Source organism: Dreissena polymorpha, unplaced genomic scaffold (assembly GCF_020536995.1).
Source record: "Dreissena polymorpha isolate Duluth1 unplaced genomic scaffold, UMN_Dpol_1.0 chrUn013, whole genome shotgun sequence".
Lineage (NCBI taxonomy): Eukaryota > Metazoa > Mollusca > Bivalvia > Myida > Dreissenidae > Dreissena > Dreissena polymorpha.
The window spans coordinates 416509-440796 of NW_026273327.1; the positions used below are offsets into that span (position 1 = coordinate 416509).

Sequence of the window (24288 nt, forward strand, 5' to 3'; positions counted from 1 at the left end):
TTGATTTCACAGAATGATCATTCATGAGAGCTACGTCATGCTTCCGACGCTTACCGTATCCAATCTCGTGTTCGCCCGTAAATGTTCGGATATTTCACGGGAGATATAAATGGAATTATTTGTGGCCAAAAAAAAAATTAAAACGAGCATTTTGTATCTCGTTAAATCAATACTACCAGACAACATCTAACGTTGAAATTTTGCTCAAAGGAACAATGATTTTTTTATGGGTTAGCTTTATTTAACGAAATATTCGATATTTTTTAGCGTGATTCTTACTTTAAATATACACTAGGCGTTTACCCTTTATTTACTGTGTCATATTTACCGATAGTGAGGCGATTATTCTGTTTCTTACTGAAGCTGCAGTACAATGACAATCCATTGAAGCAGTAGCCCATTACGTTTGTACCATGAGAAACGAGTCTCTTGCCAACAACTTACAAGCTAACTGGTCACGTGGTAATGTCACGGTTTGGTGCACACTGCGCATTTGGTTTGTAACCAAGGAGTGTTAAGGTTGTTTAAGAGTTGTTATATAAATTCGAGCGAATTAAATAATATATCCTGTCGATCGTACTATGTAAGTACAATGATATGTTTTATTACTGGTATTTATGATTTTTTTGGAATGCACGCAATTGAGACAGGCATATCTTTAAATAACAAGGTTGTAATTTTGATGTAGTTAAACATCACACGTCAAATTAACAATAATTAAATTTTTCCCACTAAGTGGCTTACTATAAATATTTTAAAAGCAAATATAGTATTAACCGTCGTATATTTTTCCACCCCAATTGAAAGTCCGTTAAAGCATATAGACACTTTACAACGAATATAATCAGTTAAGCGAATCATTGCACTAATTTTATGTCTCGATAATAATTGGGATCGAATGAGTTACTCACAACTGTACTCAAAGTTTTTCTTGACCAGGAGTTTAGAAAAGACACCTTTCAAAATACCTTTGATGTGACGTGTTCGGCTCTGATAACAATAAGCGATCATGACTACACAATGTAAAGCAATGAATTAATGTAAACATTTATAAATTCATAAATATATCAATTTGCTATCTTCAATGTTGTAAAATATTGATGATTAAATAACGTGCATGAAATCAAAAGATTTTGATTGGCTGTTATTTCCGGACCCTGATTGGATATAATATTCGCAGGAACAATTAGATCTTCCTTAGGAAAAATTCAGAATTCATAGGAAGATTTAATAGCGCGCGTGAAATGTAACGCGTATTTTGATTGGTTGTTATTTTGTAGCAGAGCCCTGATTGGCTATAATATTTGTAGCAACAATTAAATCTTCCTAAGAAAGAATTCGAAAATCACAGGAAGAATTAAGATGACGCGCCTAAAAAGGTCATAAATCACGATTTTTTTCATAGGAAGATTTACCTCTTTCTAAGGAAGATTTATATTTTTATGAAGATTATTATCTTCCTTAGGAAGATTTAATTTTTACTAAGGAATAATTCGTGACTTACGACCCTTTTAGCCGCGTCGTCTTAATTCTATGACGTACCATTAGGATCTATAGTCACGAATTATTCCTCAAAATTCAGAGGAGATATAATAGCGCGCGTGAAATGTAACGCGTTTTTTGATTGGTTGTTATTTTAAGCAGAACCCTTATTGGCTATAACATTTCGAAATTCACAGGAAGAATTAAGATGACGCGGCTAAAAGGGTCATAAGTCGATAATTCTTCCTTAGGAAGATTTATTTATATCTTCCTTAGAAAGATTTATTTGTTCATACGGAAGATATAAATCTTCCTAAGGAAGAATTTGTGACTTCAAATCCTCATGGTACGTCATACATATCGGAGTTTTTCTCTCGTTTGTTCGTGTATTTATTAACATAACGTACACATAAACGTGCTTCTCGATAAATATGTTAATTTTTTGACCCATTGAATTAAATTTGACAGTCTTTATTAACATATAATATTTCATAACCAATAGATTTAATACGAATTTGTATACAATTCAGACACTCTCAAGCAATTGTTTGCCTACTCTCATAGTTGCCCATGACGGACAGTCACGTACATCACAAGTAAAATCATCATCATTATCATCATCATCATCATGAACAACAGCATCATCATCATCATCATCATCATCACCATCACCATCGACATCAACAGCAGCAGCAACAGCAGAAGCATCATCATCATCAGCACCACTTTCATTATCATCACTATCATCAGCATCGTCGTCGTGGTCGTGATCGACGTCGGAGGGGTCGTCGTCGTCGTACCCTTCGTCATTATCATTATCATCATTGTCGTCCTTCTTGTCGTCGTCTTTTTCGTCATTTTCGTCCTCGTCCTCCTCCTCGTCCTCGTCCTCCTCCTCCTCGTCCTCCTCCTCGTCCTACTCCTCTTCCTCCTCCTTGTCCTCCTCCTCGTCCTCTTCCTCCTCGTCCTTCTACTCATCGTCCTCCTTCTCGTCCTCCTTCTCGTCCTCCTCCTTGTCTTCATCCTCGTTCTCCTCCTTGTTCTCCTCCTTGTCCTCCACATTGTCCTCCTTTTCCACTTTTTCCTCCTTTTCGTCCTCCTCCTTCTCAGCATCATCGACATTGTCCTCCTCCTCATCATCATAATCATCATTATCATCATCATCACCATCGTCATCACCATCATTGTCATTATCATCAACGTTATCATCATCGCCGTCATCATCAGCATCTGTATCAGCATTGTCGACGTCGTCGCTGACGTCGCCGTCGTCGCCGTCGTTATTATCATTAATAGCATGGTCTTTAACCTCCGCCTCTTCATCAGTCAAATCATCATTATTATCATCCTCCTCCTCCTCCTCATCATCATCCTCATCATCATAAATATTATCATCTTATTATTATTAATATTATTATTATTATTATTATTATTATTATTATTATTATTATCCTGTTTCATCAGCATCATCATCATCGTCGTCGTTGTCGTCGTCGTCATCATCATTGTTATGATCGTTATCATCGTTATCATCGTTGACATTGCCGTCATTATCAACAATGTCATGAGCAACAACTGAAACATCAACGACGATAAAAATAAAATCCCATATATCATTTTTCACGTACTGCACAACATGATCTATTTTTATATAAAGTTATAATGTTTCATACTACCGACACTATACAACGCATGTAAATGATACTGTTAAATTGCAACAGCAATTACAACAATAACCATGAACAACTTCAACAACCGATAAAGCTTTCACTTAGCTCATTTTTGCAGTGAATTCGGATGACTCTCCTTTTTATAATGACTTATATCAAAACTTATTGATTAATAGAGTTTTCTACTTAAATTGGTGAATATAAATAAATATACCATTAATTTGCATTCCCCCATAAGGTATTCTAGTCTCACAATATATTGGCATACCGTACACTATCTTGTAACATAATCGTTTAAATCAGCTGACTAATACGTGGCATTGCAAAATTTCAATAATGAGTAATCAACACAATTTACTTTATGTAATTTTTATTGTTTATCCATATTTGTCATTTATATTTTAGGGAAAATAAGTTGTATCAATTTTTTAATTTTTATTTTACTAATGGTTCAAACAATTCAAATATAAACTGCTTGCACTATATTCCGAAGTTAAAGTTTCTGGACAATAAAAATATTGTTTTCGTGTCCGAAAATTTAGATACGAATATTATTTATAAAAGTGTCTGAAACTGTATATACAAGTATGCTATGTTCGTTTGTCAATTACTTGATTGAAATAGAATTAATATATCAATGTACACTAATTTCATATTGTTGTACTCTTCGTTCTCTGCTTTAAAATAAACCAACTTAACATCTTTCAATCACCTGAAATTATGCATAAAAAGTAAAAAAAATTAAGCATTTGGCTTTCTTAATACGATATTATTTCAAACGATGTTGGAAGAAACCATTGTTTAATGTTTATTAAAGATCTACTTGGTAATGTGCCCAATAGCGAAACTGTAATGGCCCGTTGTCCTTTGACATTTTTCTGTCAAGTTTTATAACTTTAACCCGGTTGTAAAAAACATGATCGAAGGGTGTCCAGATAAGCGAAAACAGGGCCAAAATCTGATCTTAACTTAGAGCTGTATAATTGACTGCCCGAAAATTAAGAGTCTTTAATAATGGACAAACATCCGTATGTCCTAAAATTTAGGATCACGAACAAGAATTATTTTGGCTAAAAAGGAAATGTTCGATAAATTTGAATGTCCAACAACTAAGAGAAATTACGGTAGTGTTTATGGTGTTCAATACACACATAAACAACATACATGGACGTGACAATTTGTATATAACAGCACAATGCAATAATTATCAGTTTTAAAATGCCCTATAGTTGAAGTAAACCGAATGTCTTATTTACGGATTTTGCTATATTTTAGCAGGGTAATTGTTGTCAATTTAAATTTCCACACGCTCGTCTTAATTTTGTCGAAACCGTGATAAATGCGTTTGTTTATATGGCAGTGATAATTTATATTTATTTTGTTATAAAATGCAAGACTTGCTCAATTATATATTCTTTATTCAAACTTTATTATTGTCTCATTCGTATACACACATACATAGTTATACATACACATATAACAATATTCACATAAAACATGCATACGACCATTCTACGTAAATGTTTAACAAATATTGAATTCCGCCATCTTTCCACGCGAGTGGGTTCGTTAAGGTGATAAAGAGAGGGTGTCGTATTCCGAACGACACAACTCGATTTTAAAACTGACTGGTAACCGAGCCGAGATGTGTTACATATATGTAAAAAAGGACATTTCGTATATTTATAAGTGGAAGGAGCCTTCTTCCCATGGTGACAGTTTTCTTGCAAAAGTTTGTATTAGGAAACATTAAAGTGAAATATAATAAAATATAAATAATAAATACTAATGTATAATAATGAATATATATCTATAATTAAATTAACTTAAACTTAAATAAATATCAACAACAACATTTTATATTGCTGCAGTTAATGGTATTTGCATCCACAATACAATGGTGATTTTAATCGTTGATATGTAACAAAGATGCTGCTATGATAGGCTGTAGATATGCATGAAAACAAACGGGTTTTTCAGGATATTGACATTTCCCTTTATTCTGGTTAAATAAGCTATTATACATATTTACTAGCAATAGCAGTTCCTGACAATTATTAACACCCTGTCCAATCTCCGCCAGTGTTTTTTCGATAATGATACTTTATTTACCTCGTCCATGGGTATGTGCAGGTCGAGGTGATCCTGCTCCATACCGTACATGCGTTTGTGTAAGTATACGTAAGCAGTGTTCTAATCAAGTTTAAGAATATAATATCCTTATACATACATATACAGTATATCATCTACAAATGTTTAAACATCCGCCAGTTTAACAGAACACCAGCACACTTGATCATTGTCAACTGGGTCATGCGAGTTGTGTATCGTGTTATTTCTTAAAAGTTGACCCAGCATTTGTAAAAATATTGCAAGACATATACATTTCCAGAAAGAAAATTCATTTCTGCGTTGAATAAGACCAAGATCGTGAAAATCGCTGCACAATTGATAAAGATATGGCTGTTCAAAGTGATGCACCCCATTTTGGGGTGATTTTGAGTTGCATACCTTGTTATATATATATTTGGTAGTGATTTTTTTTCATAAAATTAAATTGTTCGTTATAATATGATTATTTATCATTCAAAATGATGTTTTCACTAATTAATATCATAGCCACACGCTAACCACTTGTGAGCAAACTACGGTATATCCTCACTTGTTGTCACAATAAATGTATCATTTACTATGCGACATGTGTAACAAATAAAGCTATGTTCTGTTTCGCTCCGTACTACAAGGATTTATTTAACGTTGTTAAATAGTAACAAAATGTGGAAGCTCTTGTCGTATCTTGCTGACAGTGAACATTGTCTTAAATGTTACATCTTAAATTAGACAAGGGTATGGAATCAAGTGACTGTTTGGGGTTCCACCTTCTAACATTATTGATTTTTAAACACATAATTTCTGGATTTTAACCAAACGACCGATTTTAATGTTACCTATGGAAATGCAAAATACATCAGAATTACTTTATTTAATAGGAATGTGTTCTTGTTCAAAAATTCCATTAATACTGCATTTATTGTACACGCTAAGTTTCATGCAACGTGACATTTTGTCACCGATTTAAGACGTATTCAAGGATATAACATTATTAAGATATCGGCACAAACTGCAAGAACACTGTCTTTTATGCATTATAGATTTTTGCAAATGTATTTCAATAACTTGAGCTGTTTGCAAAAATTAAGTTCTTAACGGTTTGATTACATTATGTCCAGCCCGTGCGTAAACCCCTCAAAACCTCGTTGATTTTGCACCCTGAAGGCAATCTAAGCGTTGGCCGGCAACGTTTCATAACTATTGATAACTTATTTTCATTATTATTATTTATTATTATTTATAATATTATTTTTATTATACTTTCTACGGGAGTATCATGTAGGAATTACTTGTCAAGTAAGAATTTCTGGCTATTAGAATTAGTTTAAAACGCAATTTATGAATGTTTCACACCTTTTTAATAGAGTAAGGGAACTAACTCTAGTTTCAACGCACCTGAAAGAAGCACGCGGTTCTTTCCCCGGAATACTTAAAATTCAATATGCTCAAAAATACAGCATCGTAAGGTTTCTGTATTGCATTTGAAATGTTCTTAAGATAAGAATTATAATCTCCCTTATTTGAATATTACGCAAACACCAGCGTAAAATATTAATAGACATAAAATACACAGATGATCTATGTTGTAAGTATACAACGCACCAGATGTCAACGTCTGTGTGTGTGTGTGGGGGGGAGGTTGGGGTTGGGGTGGGTTGGGGGGGGGGTTGGGCGGGTTGGGAGATAATGTCCAGGGTGGTAAGGTATTTTCTACGGGGGTGTTATGTAGGCAATACTTGTTAAATCAGAATTTCTGGTTATTAGAATTAGTTTAAAACGCAATTTTTGAATGCTTCACACGCTTTTAATAAAACAAGGGAACTAACTCTAGCTTCAACCCATCTGAAAGAATCACGCGGTTCTTTCCCCTGAATTAAACACACTGACTGACGCACTTCATCATGATCCTGGTGTCAATCTCTACGCGGAACGCTCGTTGCTTTCACAAAAATATCTGCCATCACAAGACAATTCTACAAGATTTGGTACGAATTGAAATGATTGTTTAAGTATTATATTATGAAAAGTAGTATTCTTTTCTTTTATATTTTGAAAGTAGAGTATAAGCTTTGGTTCATAAAAATATACCGAAATGAAATTTCAGTATTTGTTGCTTTGAATCGCATTCATATTAAAATATACTACGATTCGCAAAGTACGATAATTCAACAGCAAACGCAAATATAAAATGCTTCCGTGAACATTTTTCGACCAAAGCAAGTAATAAAAGAATGTTAAAATATACAAAAGTCAGTATGATAATATTGCCGTTGACGCTTATTTACATGGGTGAAATGTAAGGAGCAGTTCGTTTCATAATATATGTAGTACTCGATGATTTCAAAAAATTTCTTACAGTTCTTATCTGAAAATGGTTTTGCTCTCGAAATTTAGTTAAAAGCCATGGACATAGAAAACATCGATGTCGTCATTCAATCTCTAACTACGCCACTGAACGCTGATCACTGAGCCATTTTGCAAAGTGATATGTATGTTGGCCATTATCTGAGTAGACGGAACAGTAGCATATTTAAGTTCCACCTTTTACTTAATTATGTAAGTATTTTAAGTTAAAGTAAATTCATATTGCGATGTGATTTGATTATACGTGTTTTTAATGCGTCTAAGCTGGTACTTCATTTGTCTAATTAACCTGTGTTGTAAAACTCTTATACACTAAATACATTGATATGCGTTACTATTTAATCCACTGGTTGTTATTTTGACGAAATATCTGTCAGATGGATTTCTTCAAATTTGTTTTTGTTACATTGGTGACGGAGACTTAAAATCTGCACGACGTGACTTACCTGGAAATTAACAATGTTCCTTGCTTGTCTTTTCGTCTCCAATGTCAAGGATTAGTTAGCCCTGCCTTTATACTTTTATTTTGGCGCATTAATTTTCCGAAACATTTTTATGTATTTGTAGGACGGCGACAATCTGTTTATGATTAATATTACGGTGAACTTACAAACTCCACTACGACAGCATGTTTTTCATACACAGTTTTTCGTACTAATAATAAGCAAGTCATACGTCAGTTTTTATGCGTATCTTATCCGGTGCATTATTTGGTACAATTGCGATTCCAATTTACGAAAGGGTTCTTCATCTGAAATTGAAACTCAAGCTGAGTTTATGGCTCTGCCACATTAAGTTTATTTCGGAAAGAAATATTATTGATGATCGGGTTTCTATCACTTATCATCTTACCAAGTTGCACAATATTGCTGGAGTTATTATCAGCTGCAGTCTGAATCAATTGGAGCCTCGCTCTTGGATAACGGGACTTAGTTCATGTGCGTACAGTATCGTTCCAGATAAGCTATTCAGGGGCATATTTCGCTTTAATGGAATTGTTCGTTTAAAGGTAATTCTCTTCTAAAATCTCTTCTGAAAATCCAATCAAGTCGGAAAGTGACGTCCCTGATTAGCCCATGCGGACATCAAATGCTAATCTGGGACGAAACTTTACGCACAAGTCCTGTTGTTAGTTGTTCGCTTGTGAACAACTAATGTTAGTTCCAACAATTGATATGTCGCCGCCTGTCAATCAAATCCTTATCTAAGAATTGATCTACCAATCAGCGATCGATTAATCGGGCGCGTTAGTTAGCAACGAACTGTCCGCCATTTTCCTAGACAAGCTATGTCTAGGTTCACTTTTATTTCAACGAGTTTCTTTTGTTTTCCTCTTTAAAAAACGTGAATTAAAAATGGTTAAACGCTTTCAAAATGGGATTATGTAACTCGGACAATCGATATCCTGAACGATTAGTTGGTGGCATTGAATTTATATCGTTGCCAAAGCCGAAAAGAGATCTTGAGAAGTGTAAGAGATGTATAAATGCATGCGGTCGTCCCCACGAACAACTGAACGTCAAAACTGTCAAAGAAAATGACAATATCTTTTTTTTCGAATAAACAAGCAGATTTAAATAGTTTTTGTTATTGATCTGATCATCACATAATAGTTCATGTTTTTTAAAATAGTTTTATCAGTTACTCGGTGATTAATAGAAGCAATGTTCATCTGCATTACTTTAAGAGAAATAAAACTCAACATAAAGCCTAATTCATGCTGTGTTTTATTACTATGCTAGTAATGCACTGGATTGCCATTATACATGTTATTAGAAGGTGACACTTGATATCTTATCTTAATGACGGTATCTACACATGTGCAGACATATGGTGTCACCAATGAACGCTTTTAATCCAAACTTGGAGATCGAATGCCTAATTCTCTTTTTTTTCAACGAGTTTAGTTTATTTTGTTTGAAAAAAAAATCTGAAATGAAATACGGCAAAAACGGTGTAAATAGGGTTAATGTAATTCCAGAAAGATAAGTTACATTAATTAAATATATACCATTTCCAACGCGGAAATGCGGTCTTGACAAGAGCGAGTGGAAACTTCAATGTGTAGAATTACCGAGATCACCCTTATAGAACATTAATTTATTTCAAAAACTGGACATGTCATGTAAGCAATAACTACGTATTATTAAGTATGAATTATATCACGTGTGCATGTAGAAAAACAGAGAATATTGATACCCACTTTGAGTAACTTAACGGAATCCCCGTTATAAATCGAGTTTTTGTGTGTCAGAAACAAGTGAAAACGATTTTATGTTTCCATTTAAATAAAAACGTATCGATAAATGCCATTGTATATGAGTTATTATTACTGATATAATAAATGCGTTAACTTGTGGGAAGTCGATACCTGCGCGAGCGTGAGATACTGGTAGCTTTACCGAATACCCCTTCATACAATGCTGCTTTCTATCAGACAATGACCAAACTGAGTGTGTTGCCTTGCACTTTCAATTATAGTGATTGATAAATGTCCCATAAGCAATGTTTAATTATATTAATATTACTTTTATACGTAATAACATGTGCGATTTTGGTACCCACTCGGTGTCAGAAAGCGCGTAAAACTTCACAGATATCCCAGTTTTAAGCGCTATTTCGTGTCAAATACACGGGGGGGATGTTTTGTTAATATTTTCGTAAATAACATGGGTAAATAACATTGGAGAAGTGTTAATTTATTGCTAATACCACCATTATAGGTAGTCACAGGTTCGATTTCGGTAAGCGTGCAAGCGTATGAGAGCGTGTTTCATGTACCGAAAACCCCGTAATAAATAGCTGATGTTCTCTATAAACGTATATTTGTTTGCATTTGCAAAATAACTACATGACACAAACCCTTTAACAAGTGTTATATGGTGTCAAAAAGTCCATAAAAATCATCTTGAATATCGCGTAAATCTATATGCAGTCTTTCGGCAAAGAAGCCATTTTGGTGTTAGCTTGTCTAGGTTCGCTACCCGCTGAGCCACGTGATTAAATGGGCGGAGCGATCATCGTCCAGGCATCATGTCAATTTCAAGTCAGTTAGCTCTTAACTGCGATGAACCTGATAACTGCCGAATCTGCCGCATTTGCCGCATCCGCGCGAGAAAGACGTGTATAATTTATACAAGAAGTTTGAATTCTTCAACTATAAACATTCACAAATCGAAATATAATGTGAATATCTTTTTAAATGGAATATTTTTTAACGGAGCGTATATAGAAAACAAATGTTTGTTTTATACGTGTCGCGGAAGAGAATGTTTATGAATGATTAAAACAGTCCACTATCTGCTGCGTCTTAATGACGTAGTATTTTTGCTCAGCAAAAGTCATTCGTAATATGAGGCTATAAATAGATGCGGTAACATAAAACTTCTGCTGATACTCAAGTATAGCGGAATGTTTCGTTAACTCATTCATAGCGCATGCTACTACATCGTGGTTAAATTTGGTATATCTTGGGAATGTTCTTTTGTTCTTAACAAATAGCGGTGATCTTTTGTATTAATGGGTGCTAACAACTCAATAGAAGGAGGTTAAGTTTGTTTATATACACAATTCGAAATTCATAGAACGTTGAACATGAGTTCACCAATGACAACAGGTATACTATAGACAACAATATCAATGCTTTATAATCGCTTTAACCGAATATATAAAAAAAGCAGCTTAACATATTAAGAAATGCTTTTTAAATGGTAGTCGGCGTAAATGCTAACTTTGAAATAAAGTTTGCTATTTACGTTTCTAAATAATTATATTAAACTATTGTGTTGTTTTTCATTTGTTAGTCGCATATTCACCGAATTAAATGAATGTTTTCATTTTCAAACCACAGTAGATAAAAATTATACTACGGGAGTGCACATCACATGTGTCCTAACATGCCTTATTATTAGCGTATTATTTCACCAACGAAATATTGTATCTTAATATTTGATTTACACGCAGTTTTCTTTCGACACATTTTAATCACACTTTCATAGCCGCGTCATGCGAAAATGGTTCTAATGCGTTTAATGTCATGGGAGCACCAGCTTTGCTAATAAAGTTCATAGTGAAAAAAGGCATTTTGTAAGCAACACAAATCAAGTTTTAATAGAAGATAAGACTTTTATCGCATGCTTTATCACAAGGAAGCAAATCTGCAAGAAATATGATACTTGTGTTTGCGATATTTCTGTTTCGAAATGTTTTTCCGTTGGCAGTTATGTATTCCTTTACATTTACGTACTATTTCAACTCCACGAGACACTTAAAAATTGTTATTTGAAACTCGATGCAAACGTTTTTTTTAATGTTTAAGAGGTCGATAGATTCACACTTTAAAATGCTTGTATTCTGGGTTGATTAATTTAGCAAATTGCGTGCCACGGTAAAAAGCTCAACAATGCATATATCTGCTCCGCTAGTAATCTTCGAGCCTTGGCCAAAATGATATTTTTGGAACACAATTTTGTCAGAATTTGGATAACAAAAAGTAAATCTGAACTTCAACACAGCTTTCGTTTATGGGCTTTAAATTATGTGTTTTATCAGTATTCCTGAAAACTATGAGTGTTTCTTTAAAATACTTACAAATGAAATCTGTATATATAAAAAAGCATGGCGAATAATAGGCGTTTTTAGGTCTCCGAAACAGCCTATTCCATGTCTTATCTAAACAACATGTATATTTATTTTTTCCGATAGCTTCTTTAATTTCGTAACGCAGTCTGGAGAAACTTCTCGAACGAATTAATAACATAAGTATAAGCTGTACATAATGGCGCAGCCATAATATGTACCGGTGCCGCTATATTTTATAATATGAAGTGCCTATTAAACAATGAAAGTTTCAAAACACGTTTAATTCAAAAGCAGGAAAAAACAACTTACATGTATTTCATATTACAAGGTAAAACGCAGCATATGTCGCAAATATCTTTCAAAAGGTCATTTTATAACCTTAGAAACAACAAATCCGTTATTATTATTTAGGCAAAAAGTGAATCATACAAATGCTCATTTCTTCAAACAGCTTTACAAGAGTAAAATGCCCTTTCGCAATACTTGCAGCGGTGTCTTCTTTTACAGTCTCTTTGGCGAAAATCTTAAACAACATCTGAAACATTCAATATTGAAAAGATTCGCAAGATTTTACCTTCGTTTCCAATTTCTAAATAACGACCAATTCCGAAAAGCACTAGTGAAAAGTCCTCTTTTATCGTGTCTAAAAATTGAAACTGTCAACCTTTTAGTTCTTCTTAGTCAGCGGTACACATTTCTTTGGAAAAATCTGTTTGGAAATAACCCGTATCTTACAATAAACAGCATACTATTTGTGTGGTGAAACATAGAACTTGAGAATAGCATACGTCGTATTCTCAATTACCAACGATATATCTTCTCCTAATTACTGGAAACAGGCAACAACATTTGCTGTTGTCGAATTTTTTCTTCCGTTACTGTTTTTCGTATTTCCACTTAGTCCTGATCAACTTCGTACTATACTTGATACATATTTTAAATATTTTTGTTTATAGGGATAATACACGTTTTCGAGGGCATGATCATTTGCGGGCGCACGAAAAATCCGTTCCTACGGATTTTTAGAGCGCCTGCAGATAATTATTTCCGAGAAAATGTGTTTTTGCTATATAATTGCATAAACGAATCACACATACCAAAATAAAGTAAAAAAAACTTTGAAAACAATATGTCTTAGTCATTCGACATCAACAAAATACTTCGATTATTTCATATGACGCCATACAGTTCAAGGTTGTGTTTTTCATATGCCTAACTCGGTCATCATTCGAATTGACAAGGATTTACCTTTGGATAGGCAGTTTACGATTCAAAATGTGTTTAAACAGTGGATAAATGCAAAGTTAGAATGCAGCCGCGCAAAGCAAAAAATGTGGAATTATTTTGGAATTTACTGGTCGTGACGGATAAATATATCGTCAGAATAAGTCATTGTTTTCATAGATGTTTCTGTCGTACAGGTCTATCTTATTTTGTTGAAACATAATTTGATAAAAATTAATCCTGCCAACATATTGTCACTTTAGCATTTCAAGCATACAAGAGGAACGTTAAAGGTACAAAAACACTTACATTTACAGCATAATAACTTAATTGTATCCAAATTCCAATGAAAAAATGGGAAGTAACTGCGCATGGAGCAGATTATGGACATGAAAACACTTAACAGGGCTTGAACGGCACGGGAATCACTTTGTTAATACACGATTTCTCCAGTTCAAACCCTCCTTCTGCCAACTTACTGCACTTCGCCAGAGTGAAATATAGATTTAGTTTATGCAATAATAAACTTTATAGCCCAATCTATATGTTTGCACTTCATGTGCACTTACAAGTGGAGACGTTGCATCATTGGCAACACATTGGTTATCGCTTTACCTGGTCACATGTGCTTAAATCTTTGAAATAAATAAAAACATTGTGTAAATAAGCTGACCATACTAGTGTAGATAATTAAAAATATTGGTAACATCTGAAACCAAGCAATACTGATTTTCTTTCAGGTCCGACCTCCGACTATGATTTTTACGTACCTCTTGTGCATGTTTGCGATGATTCTTTCGCTGTGGACGGATATCACGAGAGGCCAGTGCCCAGAAAAGTGTACATGCAATGGACTTCACGTAGATTGCAGGAGACAACTACTGTCAACCATACCCCTTTCTCTGTCCAACGCTACCGCCTTGTAAGTACCGGAACACGTTTTTACTGTTTTATGTGGTACATATATGCCTCTATTTCTCTGTTTCTCTCTAACAAAGTGTCATACAGATACCATTCGTATCGATGTTTGGACATAAAATCGATATATTTCATTATTTACTGTAACACTTAGCGTTACAAATATTCTGAAAGATAATTGAATGTTAAGTTAAAATTGGTCAAATAATTTCCCTTAACTAAACAAACTGCAAGTGTGATAATTTAAACCACCACGAACACCACGAACACAACGACACGAACACGACCACAACAACCACCACCACCACCACAACCACCGTAATCATCGCCACCAACGCCACAACCACAACCACCACGACTACCACCACCACCACCGCGACCACCACCGCCACCACTACAACCACCACCACCATCACCACCATCACCACCACCCCACCACCACCACCACCACCACCACTTTTGTATTGCAGTTGATTTTGTTTTTCTAGGGATTTATCGCAAAACACGATAGAATTCCTCCCCGACGATGCTTTCATTGGATGGCCTAATCTGACGGATCTGTAAGTCGTTTTCAGAGATTTAAAGCCATATATATTACGAAGTTAGAATTTCGTACTTGTCTATTTATCTTGAAACTGTTCCATCACTGTATGTTGTTCTAAAATACTGTTATTCATTAGGAAATACAAACTACATGATAACATTACAATGTTTTATTTTTTAAAACTTGATTAGAACATTAGTATTAAATGTAAAGTCACCGAAAAACCTTTTCAAAACTAAAATTGTGCAAACTCAAGTATCGGTTTTCTTTTATACTCAGTTTAATGTGAATAGTATGCGAAATAATCATGTTCTCGAGAAATTTTGATGATGATGATGATGTGATGACTCATTTTCAGAAGAAACTTAACTTAAGCAGCATTTATATTTTAAAATTGCAGTGTTGCCCTGTATTTGAATGATAAACAAGTAGTTAAGTGTTACATGCTTATATTATTGAAACTTTATCATTTGTTTTCTATTGTTCAAGATCTCCTTATGTCATATAATAATAAGCCCTCACATCAGACTGGACTCCTTACAGCGACAAACACAGTCGTTTTTTGTGAAAAACCCATATTCGACTGACAACACCTATTATGGTTTGAGCTAACGAAATAACTATCATGTCGAACATAGCAACCGACACCTGCTTTATGTTTGTTTTGTGTGAAAGCGACGTTCACACCTCGTTCTGCTCGCCTTAAAAACGTTTATTCTTCGATTGACCTTCGGTCACGCGTCAATCTTGAAGGATGTCATGGCGGCATTATACCATTTATGGCGAATCTTCTACGACTCGGCGTTTGTAATTGGACGGCTCTAAAACAAACAGGATTTAGAAAACCCATATACTTAGTGGTGACGCATATGTATAGGACCAGGTTCACCGGATGTCAATGTACCGATTCTCGACTTAACCTAGGGGACTCTAGTACATATATTCTACTGCCCACATCTGCTGCGTTGTTTACGTCCTAGCAACCATACGGATTTTGACAAATTGGCCATTATGGAAAAGGATCGGCGTTAACTTTGACAACTATGACCTTCTTGATGTTTGGTCACCATTTGCATGCTTTTTCATTGACGAACTCAACGTCACCTAGGCTCTCCATGCGAGTCATTTTATGCGTTTGTTCTCTCGACGAACTCACAGTCTACAAGGCTGTCGTTCTAACGACGCCAGCATAGCCTCCAAGGCTCTCATTGTCTTTTCATACGTTGTCACGAAGACCTCACTGTTTACAAGGCTTTCCTTGGGAGGAGTCTTTTCATGCGTTCCAACGACGACCTTAAGTCTCCTAGGCTTTTCTAGCGAATCGTTTCATGCGTTCTCACAAGTACCGCTCAAACTCCAAGGCTCTTATTGTGAGTCTTTTCATGCCTGCTCACGACGACCTCACAGTACCCTAGGCTGTCCACGCGAGTCCTTGTATGTGTTCAAAAAAGGACCTCACAGTCTCCAAGACTCTCCTTGCGAGTCATGTTATCCGTTATCATGACGCCCTCACATTGTCCAAGGGTTATCATTGCGAGTCCTTACATGCGTTATCACAACAACCTCACCATATTCAAGGCTTTCCTTGCGAGTCCTTGCATGCGTTGTCAGGACGACATCACAGTCTCCTCTGCTCTCATTAGGAGTATTTTCATGCATTCTCGAGACGACCTCTCAGTCTCCTAGGTTGTTTACGCGAGTCCTTTTATGCGTTCTCACGACGACCTCACATTCTAGAAGGATCTTCTTATGAGTGCTTTCATGCGTTCTCACGACGACCTCACATTATCCAAGGCTTTCCTTTCGAGTCTTTTCTTGCGTTCCCACGAATACCTCAAAGTCTCATAAGCTGTTCTTGATAGGCATATCATGCGATATATCGACGACTTCACAGTCCCAAATGCTCTCAATGTGAGTGTTTTCATTCGTTCTCACGACGACTTCACAGTGTCCGATGCTGCCCTTGCGAGTCTTTTAATGCCTTCTACCAACTAATTCACATACTAAGTTATTGTTCTCGCGAGTCCTTTCAATATTTTTTTTAAAACGACCTTACCGTGTCTAATTCTCTTCTTGTGAGTCCTTTTATGTTTTCTCACGACGACCTCACTTTCACCAAGGCTGTTTTTGCGAGTCATTTCATGTTTTCTCACGAAAACTTTACCGTCTCCAAGGCTGCCCTTGTGGGTCCTTTAATACGTTTTTATGTCGGCCTCACTGTCTTGTAGGCGCATCTGCGAGTTATTTAATGCGTTATCACGCTTATCTCACAACCACCAAGACTCTCCTTTAGCGCCCCCATGCGTTCACATGACGACATCACAGTCACCTTGGCTGTTTTGAATAGTTTTTTCATGCGTTATCACGACGACCTCATATTATCCAAGTCTCGTCTTGCCATGCGTTATAACGACCACCTCGAATTTTCCATGGGTGTCATTGTGTGTCAAATTTATGCGTTAGCACGGTGACCTAACAGTCCGCAAGGCTCTCCTTGCGAGTCGTTTCATTCATCCTAATGACGTCCTCACAGTATCTATGGCTGTCCTTACGAGTCCTTTCATGCGTTGTTACGACGACCTCACAGTTTCCGTAGATGTCTTTTCTAGTCCTTCCATGCGTAATTACGATGACCTCACTATATCAAAGACTGTCCTTGCGAGTCCGTTCATGCGTTCTCATGACGATCGCACAGTCTACACCGCTGTCCTTGCGTGTCCTTTCATTCATTATCAAGACGATCTCACATTCTCCAAGATTGTCATTGCGATTTGTTCCACTCATTCATTCGTCGAGCTCACAGTCACGTAGGCTTTCCTTGCGATTCCTTGGTCGAGGTAGAAACGCAGACAAAACACCAGTGGTACGTGACGGGGGAATAAAATTGAAAAAGTGTAAAGAGTATATATTCTGATATCGAAAATTGAGCAATAGTTTAAAATATTATGTTAAAGTTTAATGATAATATACCAAATAAATATTATAAAATATGCTATAATTTAACAGCAATGTACGTCAAAGGTAAAAACGTGTTAACATAAACCTCTCCTTCTCGCACCTTAAACAACGTGCACGGCATTTGTTTAAATAACAAATACATATTTAAGACGAACATGTCATTGTATGGTAAATGCTTTGTGCAAACTGCTGCGATAATGTGATCATTTTCTCGTGGTATTTCATAATTGTGTTTCACAGTTGAGTTTTTAATTGCCTTATCAGGATTAAACATGACATCACACAGAACCCCTAATAACACGCTCTATTATGCGACGTTAAATCAAATAGCTGTCCTATGACGTTCTAAATAATGAGGATCAACTTTTGTTATACTGCATCGAAGATAATAATGTAAGTCCAGAAACATTATTTGAATAATTATTATTGTTACCGTCAGTGCATTGGAACTTTCAATTAAAAAAATAAAACCGTTTAAAATGCTTACATAATCTTACATAAACTTAGCTCAGAATAAGTTGTTACATACATACAGGCAACTGCTTTTGAGTAATTTGTATATGAGTGTCCATTTTCATTGCATCTGTTTATCAATATTTTACTTATTTTTTACGTTTTTCCTCTTTATATTTATCATCAACGTCGTGTTAATAAGCATTTTCAGAGACATGAAAACACGAAATGATTTTTGTTTTACATTGTATATGCATTTTCATAGCAAGTGCTGCCATATGCTCACGATAACGATAAAACCCAATTGGTCAATAATTAATGTGCATATGTTTAAGTTTATAACAACAAGACACTCCATTTGCTAATGTAACTCTTATATATATATATATATATATATATATATATATATATATATATATATCCCGTTATATTTTGTCCTACTGCATTGACGTTATATATGCATGTGTTATCATGACGTACAGTTTTTTTTTAAATCACTGTAATATAATCAAGATGAGTTTTAGTTCTATAATAGTAATATTAAACAAAATTGTCAAATGTAATGTAGTATAGTGATTAAGCAAATTACATATGTTGAATAAGTGTACTTAGGCCACCATTCAACAGGTCATAATACATATATCGCAAAACATGTTTTAAAAAGACGGCAAAAACACGCATACAAACAGATTCATATATGTAATAGATGTGGCGTTTACAATGTAGCGAACGCCCCCAACAAACTGTTAGACACATCAGTTATCAATACCTTTATAGTAACAATTAATTTTGCTGAACACTTGTTGAGAACTTGACAATTTAGCCACCATATATTAATACTTATTATGCCATTTTGCACGAGACAGACCTTAATCATATAAAAAATATATGTATGTCCTGGATAACAAAAGTTTGATTGATGCTTTTGATACACATTTTTCATTTTCAGATCCATGTATTTATCATACTTGAATAATGATTTACCATGGTTTAAGTAAAATGGTTCTCAAATAATGGCTTATAAATATAAGTAAGATCCGGAGAGCAGAATCTGTAAGTATGTGTCTCCGTTTGTAAGCGAATATCAAAGCTTATCCAATCACATTGTTTTTAAATAGTCTTCTTTTTACGCTTCATCAAATCCGGAAAATATAGTGCTGACGTGGGTATTGATTATGTTTAAGTGGTGTATGTTTCGATCAGTTTGTGAAGCATATTGAAATATGTATATAGGTCACATTTATCGGAACACGTACAAACTATTCAGACCTTGTTTTGCAACTGGATACGAAAATTGAAACTTGTTTCTTGCTCCATATTTTAACCGAATAATAACCGAACAGTGACACCTTCCTTTTTCAACCCTCAACTCAAACTTACAAGATCTACCTTTTATAATAACTACATTCTAAAAACAGGATTACTACGCTTTAAAAAGTATCCAGTATGCTGCTTTAATATACAAATACTATTCTAACAAATGTGTGCATAGCTGTGTTTATTAATAACCCTAAATCGTTTTCTTTGGGCTGAAATACAAGCAATGAGCTAGTTGTCTTTGCTCCATATTTTAAGTGAATACAGAACTGGCTTTTTTAAACACTTTTATAAGAATTGTTCACTCTTCTTGCCGCAGCCCGTTTCATTTATCAATGAAACAAATTTTACATGTAAGTATGACATAACACAATTCCATACAACATAACAAATCATAGTTCATTCAAATTCGATTTCCGATGTCAGGGAAAAACAGTAACTTAGTAAGAGGCTTCTTCTTTTGTATAAAAACTAAATAAGGGGCTATTATTTTCTTACTTACCTTATGACTTCAAATATACATCGTTCTTAGCAACTTAACTTTGGCAATCTTGTTAAATGTAGTCCTGAAGTGACACTATTTACTCGCACTAATGCATGCACAGGTTTACTAATTTCAATAAGGAAATAAGTCCCATTTAATTATTCAAGCCGAATAAAGAACCAGCTTTTTTACTTTAAACGTGTGCTGTTATTTGAAACAAAAGTATTGGCTTATATAGAATATATGGTTTATTTTACACTGGGATGCTATCGAAATATCGCATGTCAGATAGTCAGTTACATTTTTAATTTATATAAAGCATAATAATATGACTGCATTCCATATAGAATGATTTAGTCCATTTAATTTTGACAAAAATGTATTTTAATATGATTTCAATGAAATATGACATTTGAACACCTTTCCTTTTGTTCTAAATAAAAGAATGTTTCGCATAAATAAGTCAACAGCTTTTTGTCATAGTTGAGTAAATTACAAAATGATGTATTTTCAATTTGGAAAAGGGGAAGATGTTTACGCGAGTACTTTATTAGAGTTCAATGTTGTTTTAATTTAAAGGTGTATGTAAACTCGAACGAAATCACACTTCAAAAACTATGCGATATATGTACATTATGTATGGTACTATTAACGTATTTAATTTTATGAATTGCCTTTTTAGCTCATCTATTTTTTGAAAAAAAAAATATGAGCTATTGTCATCGCCTTGGCGTCGGCGTCGGCGTCGGCGTCGGGGTTGGCGTCGGCGTCCGGTTAAGTTTTGCGTTTAGGTCCACTTTTCTCAGAAAGTATCAATGCTATTGCATTCAAACTTGGTACACTTACTAACTATCATGAGGGGACTGGGCAGGCAAAGTTAGATTACTCTGGCGTGCATTTTGACAGAATTATGTGCCCTTTTTATACTTAGAAAATTGAAAATTTTGGTTAAGTTTTGCGTTTAGGTCCACTTTTCTCAGAAAGTATCAATGCTATGGCATTCAAACTTGGTACACTTACTTACTATCATAAGGGAACTGGGCAGGCAAAGTTAGATAACTCTGGCGTGCATTTTGACAGAATTATGTGCCCTTTTTATACTTAGAAAATTGAAAAGTTGGTTAAGTTTTGTGTTTAGGTCCACTTTACCCCTAAAGTATCAAAGCTATTGCTTTCATACTTGGAACACTCGCAAACTATCATAAGGGTACAGTAAAAGGACAAGTTGCATAACTCTGGTTGTCATTTTTACGGGACTATGGCCCTTTTTTGACTTAGTAACTTTGAATATATGGTTAAAGTTTGTGTTTCGATCCACTTTACTTCTTAAGTATCAAGGCTATTGCTTTCAAACTTCAAATACTTTCATGCTATCATGAGGTTACTGTAACTGGCAAGTTAAATTTTACCTTGACCTTTGAATGACCTTGACTCTCAAGGTCAAATTATTAAATTTTGCTAAAATTGCCATTACTTTTTTATTTATGATTAGATTTGATTGATACTTTGACAAAACTACTCTTACCTGACATACCACAATAGACTCCACCAAAACCATCCCCTGTGCCCTTCCACCCCCCTCCCCCCTCCCCCTTATTTTTTTTTCTTTTTTTAAGATCATCTCACAAATGACCATCCCACCCTCACACTATACCCCCCCACCGCACCCCCCCACCCATTTTTTTGAAACGGTTAAAACACACAAATATTAATTTTTATTTTTTTATGTTTGAAATACCGTCCAACCATCGCACCCAAGAATCCCCCCACCCCCCTCCCCCCACCCGAATCCCCCCTTAATATTTGTTTGATCATCTCACAAATTACCACCACACCCTCACACTTTACCCCACCCCCCACCCCACCCCCCAATTTTTTTTAAACGGTTAAACAACACAAATATTTATTTTTATTATTTTATGTTTGAAATACCGTCCAGCCATTGCACCCAAAAATCCCCCCACTCCCCCCAACCCCCTACCCCCCCCCCCATTTTTTTGCGTTTTTCCGCATTTTTGGAAGATAATGTAATAAATTCCACACCCCACACTATACACCCCTCTTCACTCCGCCCCTCCCTCCTTTGTGATTGAAAATGAGAGTCCCTTCACCTTTAAGAAGAAAATAGATGAACGGTCTGCACCCGCAAGGCGGTGCTCTTGTTTTATTTATACACAAACCCTATCATTATTGATAAATATATGATTGTAGTGATGTTTAAATTGCCAGCAGCGCACATTATTCAGCAGGGACACTCTCAAGATTTCACTACTGGCTTACCCCTAGGCTTGTCCATTCAATGGATTTGCTTGATTTCATCTTTCACCTGTATTGTCATGATACATTTTAAATTTTGGTGTTCTTTTAATCCACGCCTGGTATCTACGAAATATGTTTTCATGTATTACTTTATTTTGTAATTAGTAGAATTTATTTGCTGTTACTTCAGGTTCCTGAGACTTACATGTAGCTATCTATGGCTTTTTTTATTCCTCACCAAGACCATTTGATATGCATCGACATTTGTTACTTAAATGCTTAAACACATGACGATGATTTATGTTATTTTAGGGACCTGTCTTAAAACTGATTACGCAACATTTCCCTGGCGACGTTCATGAGCTTGATAAAGCTACAAACTCTGTGAGAAACATTCGATACATTATTTGTCGTGAACTAAATGCCGTCCAGCTGTCTATATATATATATATGTCTACGTATGTGGTCTGCTTAATGGAATGGGATACATTTATATTTTGTCGTTTATTTGTCTCATGAATTTCACAATAAGACATTCATTGCGGTTTAATGCGCTCCCTATGCAGAGTGCTGTTTTTAACGAAACTGTGAATTACTCTTGTCTATTTCTAAATTTTGTGCGAATAAAGGCGCTTACTTGCCTTTCCCATATAAAGACAAAAGCAGGTGAATGTTAAACAATTATTAGCTTATTCACAATATGTTTAGATTATTTCATAGCTGGTTTTTCGATATATGTTCGATACAATTCTAATATAACTGATATTTAAGATTGTATTGTACTCTGGTCTGAATAGATGTGCGATTGAGGGCGCAATGCAACAAACAATAGTGATTTGTTGGGACACAGTAAGAGGTACACATTTAACTGCACGACGTTGCAGCCAACCTGACTATTTCTTTCAAAGGGATTAAAAACCATGTCAAGATATCGCTGTGTTTGTCACGCCTAAAGCACCCGTTTTACACATGACATATATTCAATGAATAGCTACATAATTAAGATTCATAAGGCTCCGATACAAAGTTTTATATTTGTATAATAATTATTTTGTAAATGCAAGCTAAACAAAATAGTAGTTTAAACATTATTTTCGCTTTGTAGTAAAAAGATCCGTGAAAGAATTGTAGTAAATGTATAATCAAGTTAGACAATTTTATATTCTTACACGGCTTGAATGACAAATAATGATTAGGTCCCTTACACTTCATTAAGGGGCGAAAACGAATATCTAATTATACTTTATAAATAAAAAAGTAGAATTGTTAGATTAACTATTTTATTATTTTAACAACATTGATTTTCAAAGTTATCATGTACCTATAATTAATGTTCAACATTTTTAAATTAGAACATGTCATTTTTACATATGGCTTTAATAAGAAAAAAGGCAAATTATAGGACATAGCAGTACGTTTGCTGCAAAAAAGAAACTGAATAAATATATATGTAATCTATATTGTTAGTATTCGGTGTTTAGGTCCATTTCTTAACAAATACTTCTTGAGAGGATAATCAAACAGGAAATGGAAGGCCAACACATTCACAAATTGAGAAAACAAACAAAGTGAGAGAGAGAGAGAGAGAGAGAGAGAGAGAGAGAGAGAGAGGAGGAGAGGAGGGAGGGAGGGAGGGAGGGAGGGAGGGAGGGAGGGAGGGGAGGGAGGGAGGGAGGGAGGGAGGGAGGGAGGGAGGGAGGGAGGGAGGGAGGGAGGGAGGGAGGGAGGGAGGGAGGGAGGGAGGGAGGGAGGGAGGGACTACTCTTACCTGACATACCACAATAGACTCCACCAAAACCATCCCCTGTGCCCTTCCACCCCCCTCCCCCCTCCCCCTTATTTTTTTTTTCTTTTTTTAAGATCATCTCACAAATGACCATCCCACCCTCACACTATACCCCCCCACCGCACCCCCCCACCCA

At 35.3% G+C, this 24288-nt stretch overlaps 1 protein-coding gene across 1 annotated transcript in view; it reads right to left on the reverse strand.

Annotated features, from left to right (window-relative positions):
* Positions 1-2452: 2452 nt before the first annotated feature.
* The window catches only part of LOC127863529 (calreticulin-like), a 47242-nt gene continuing 25406 nt past the window's right edge, over positions 2453-24288 (reverse strand). Inside the window, exon 3 of the mRNA XM_052403071.1 lies at positions 2453-2614. Coding sequence (XP_052259031.1) covers positions 2453-2614 — 162 coding nt within the window. The remainder of the gene's footprint in view (positions 2615-24288) is intronic.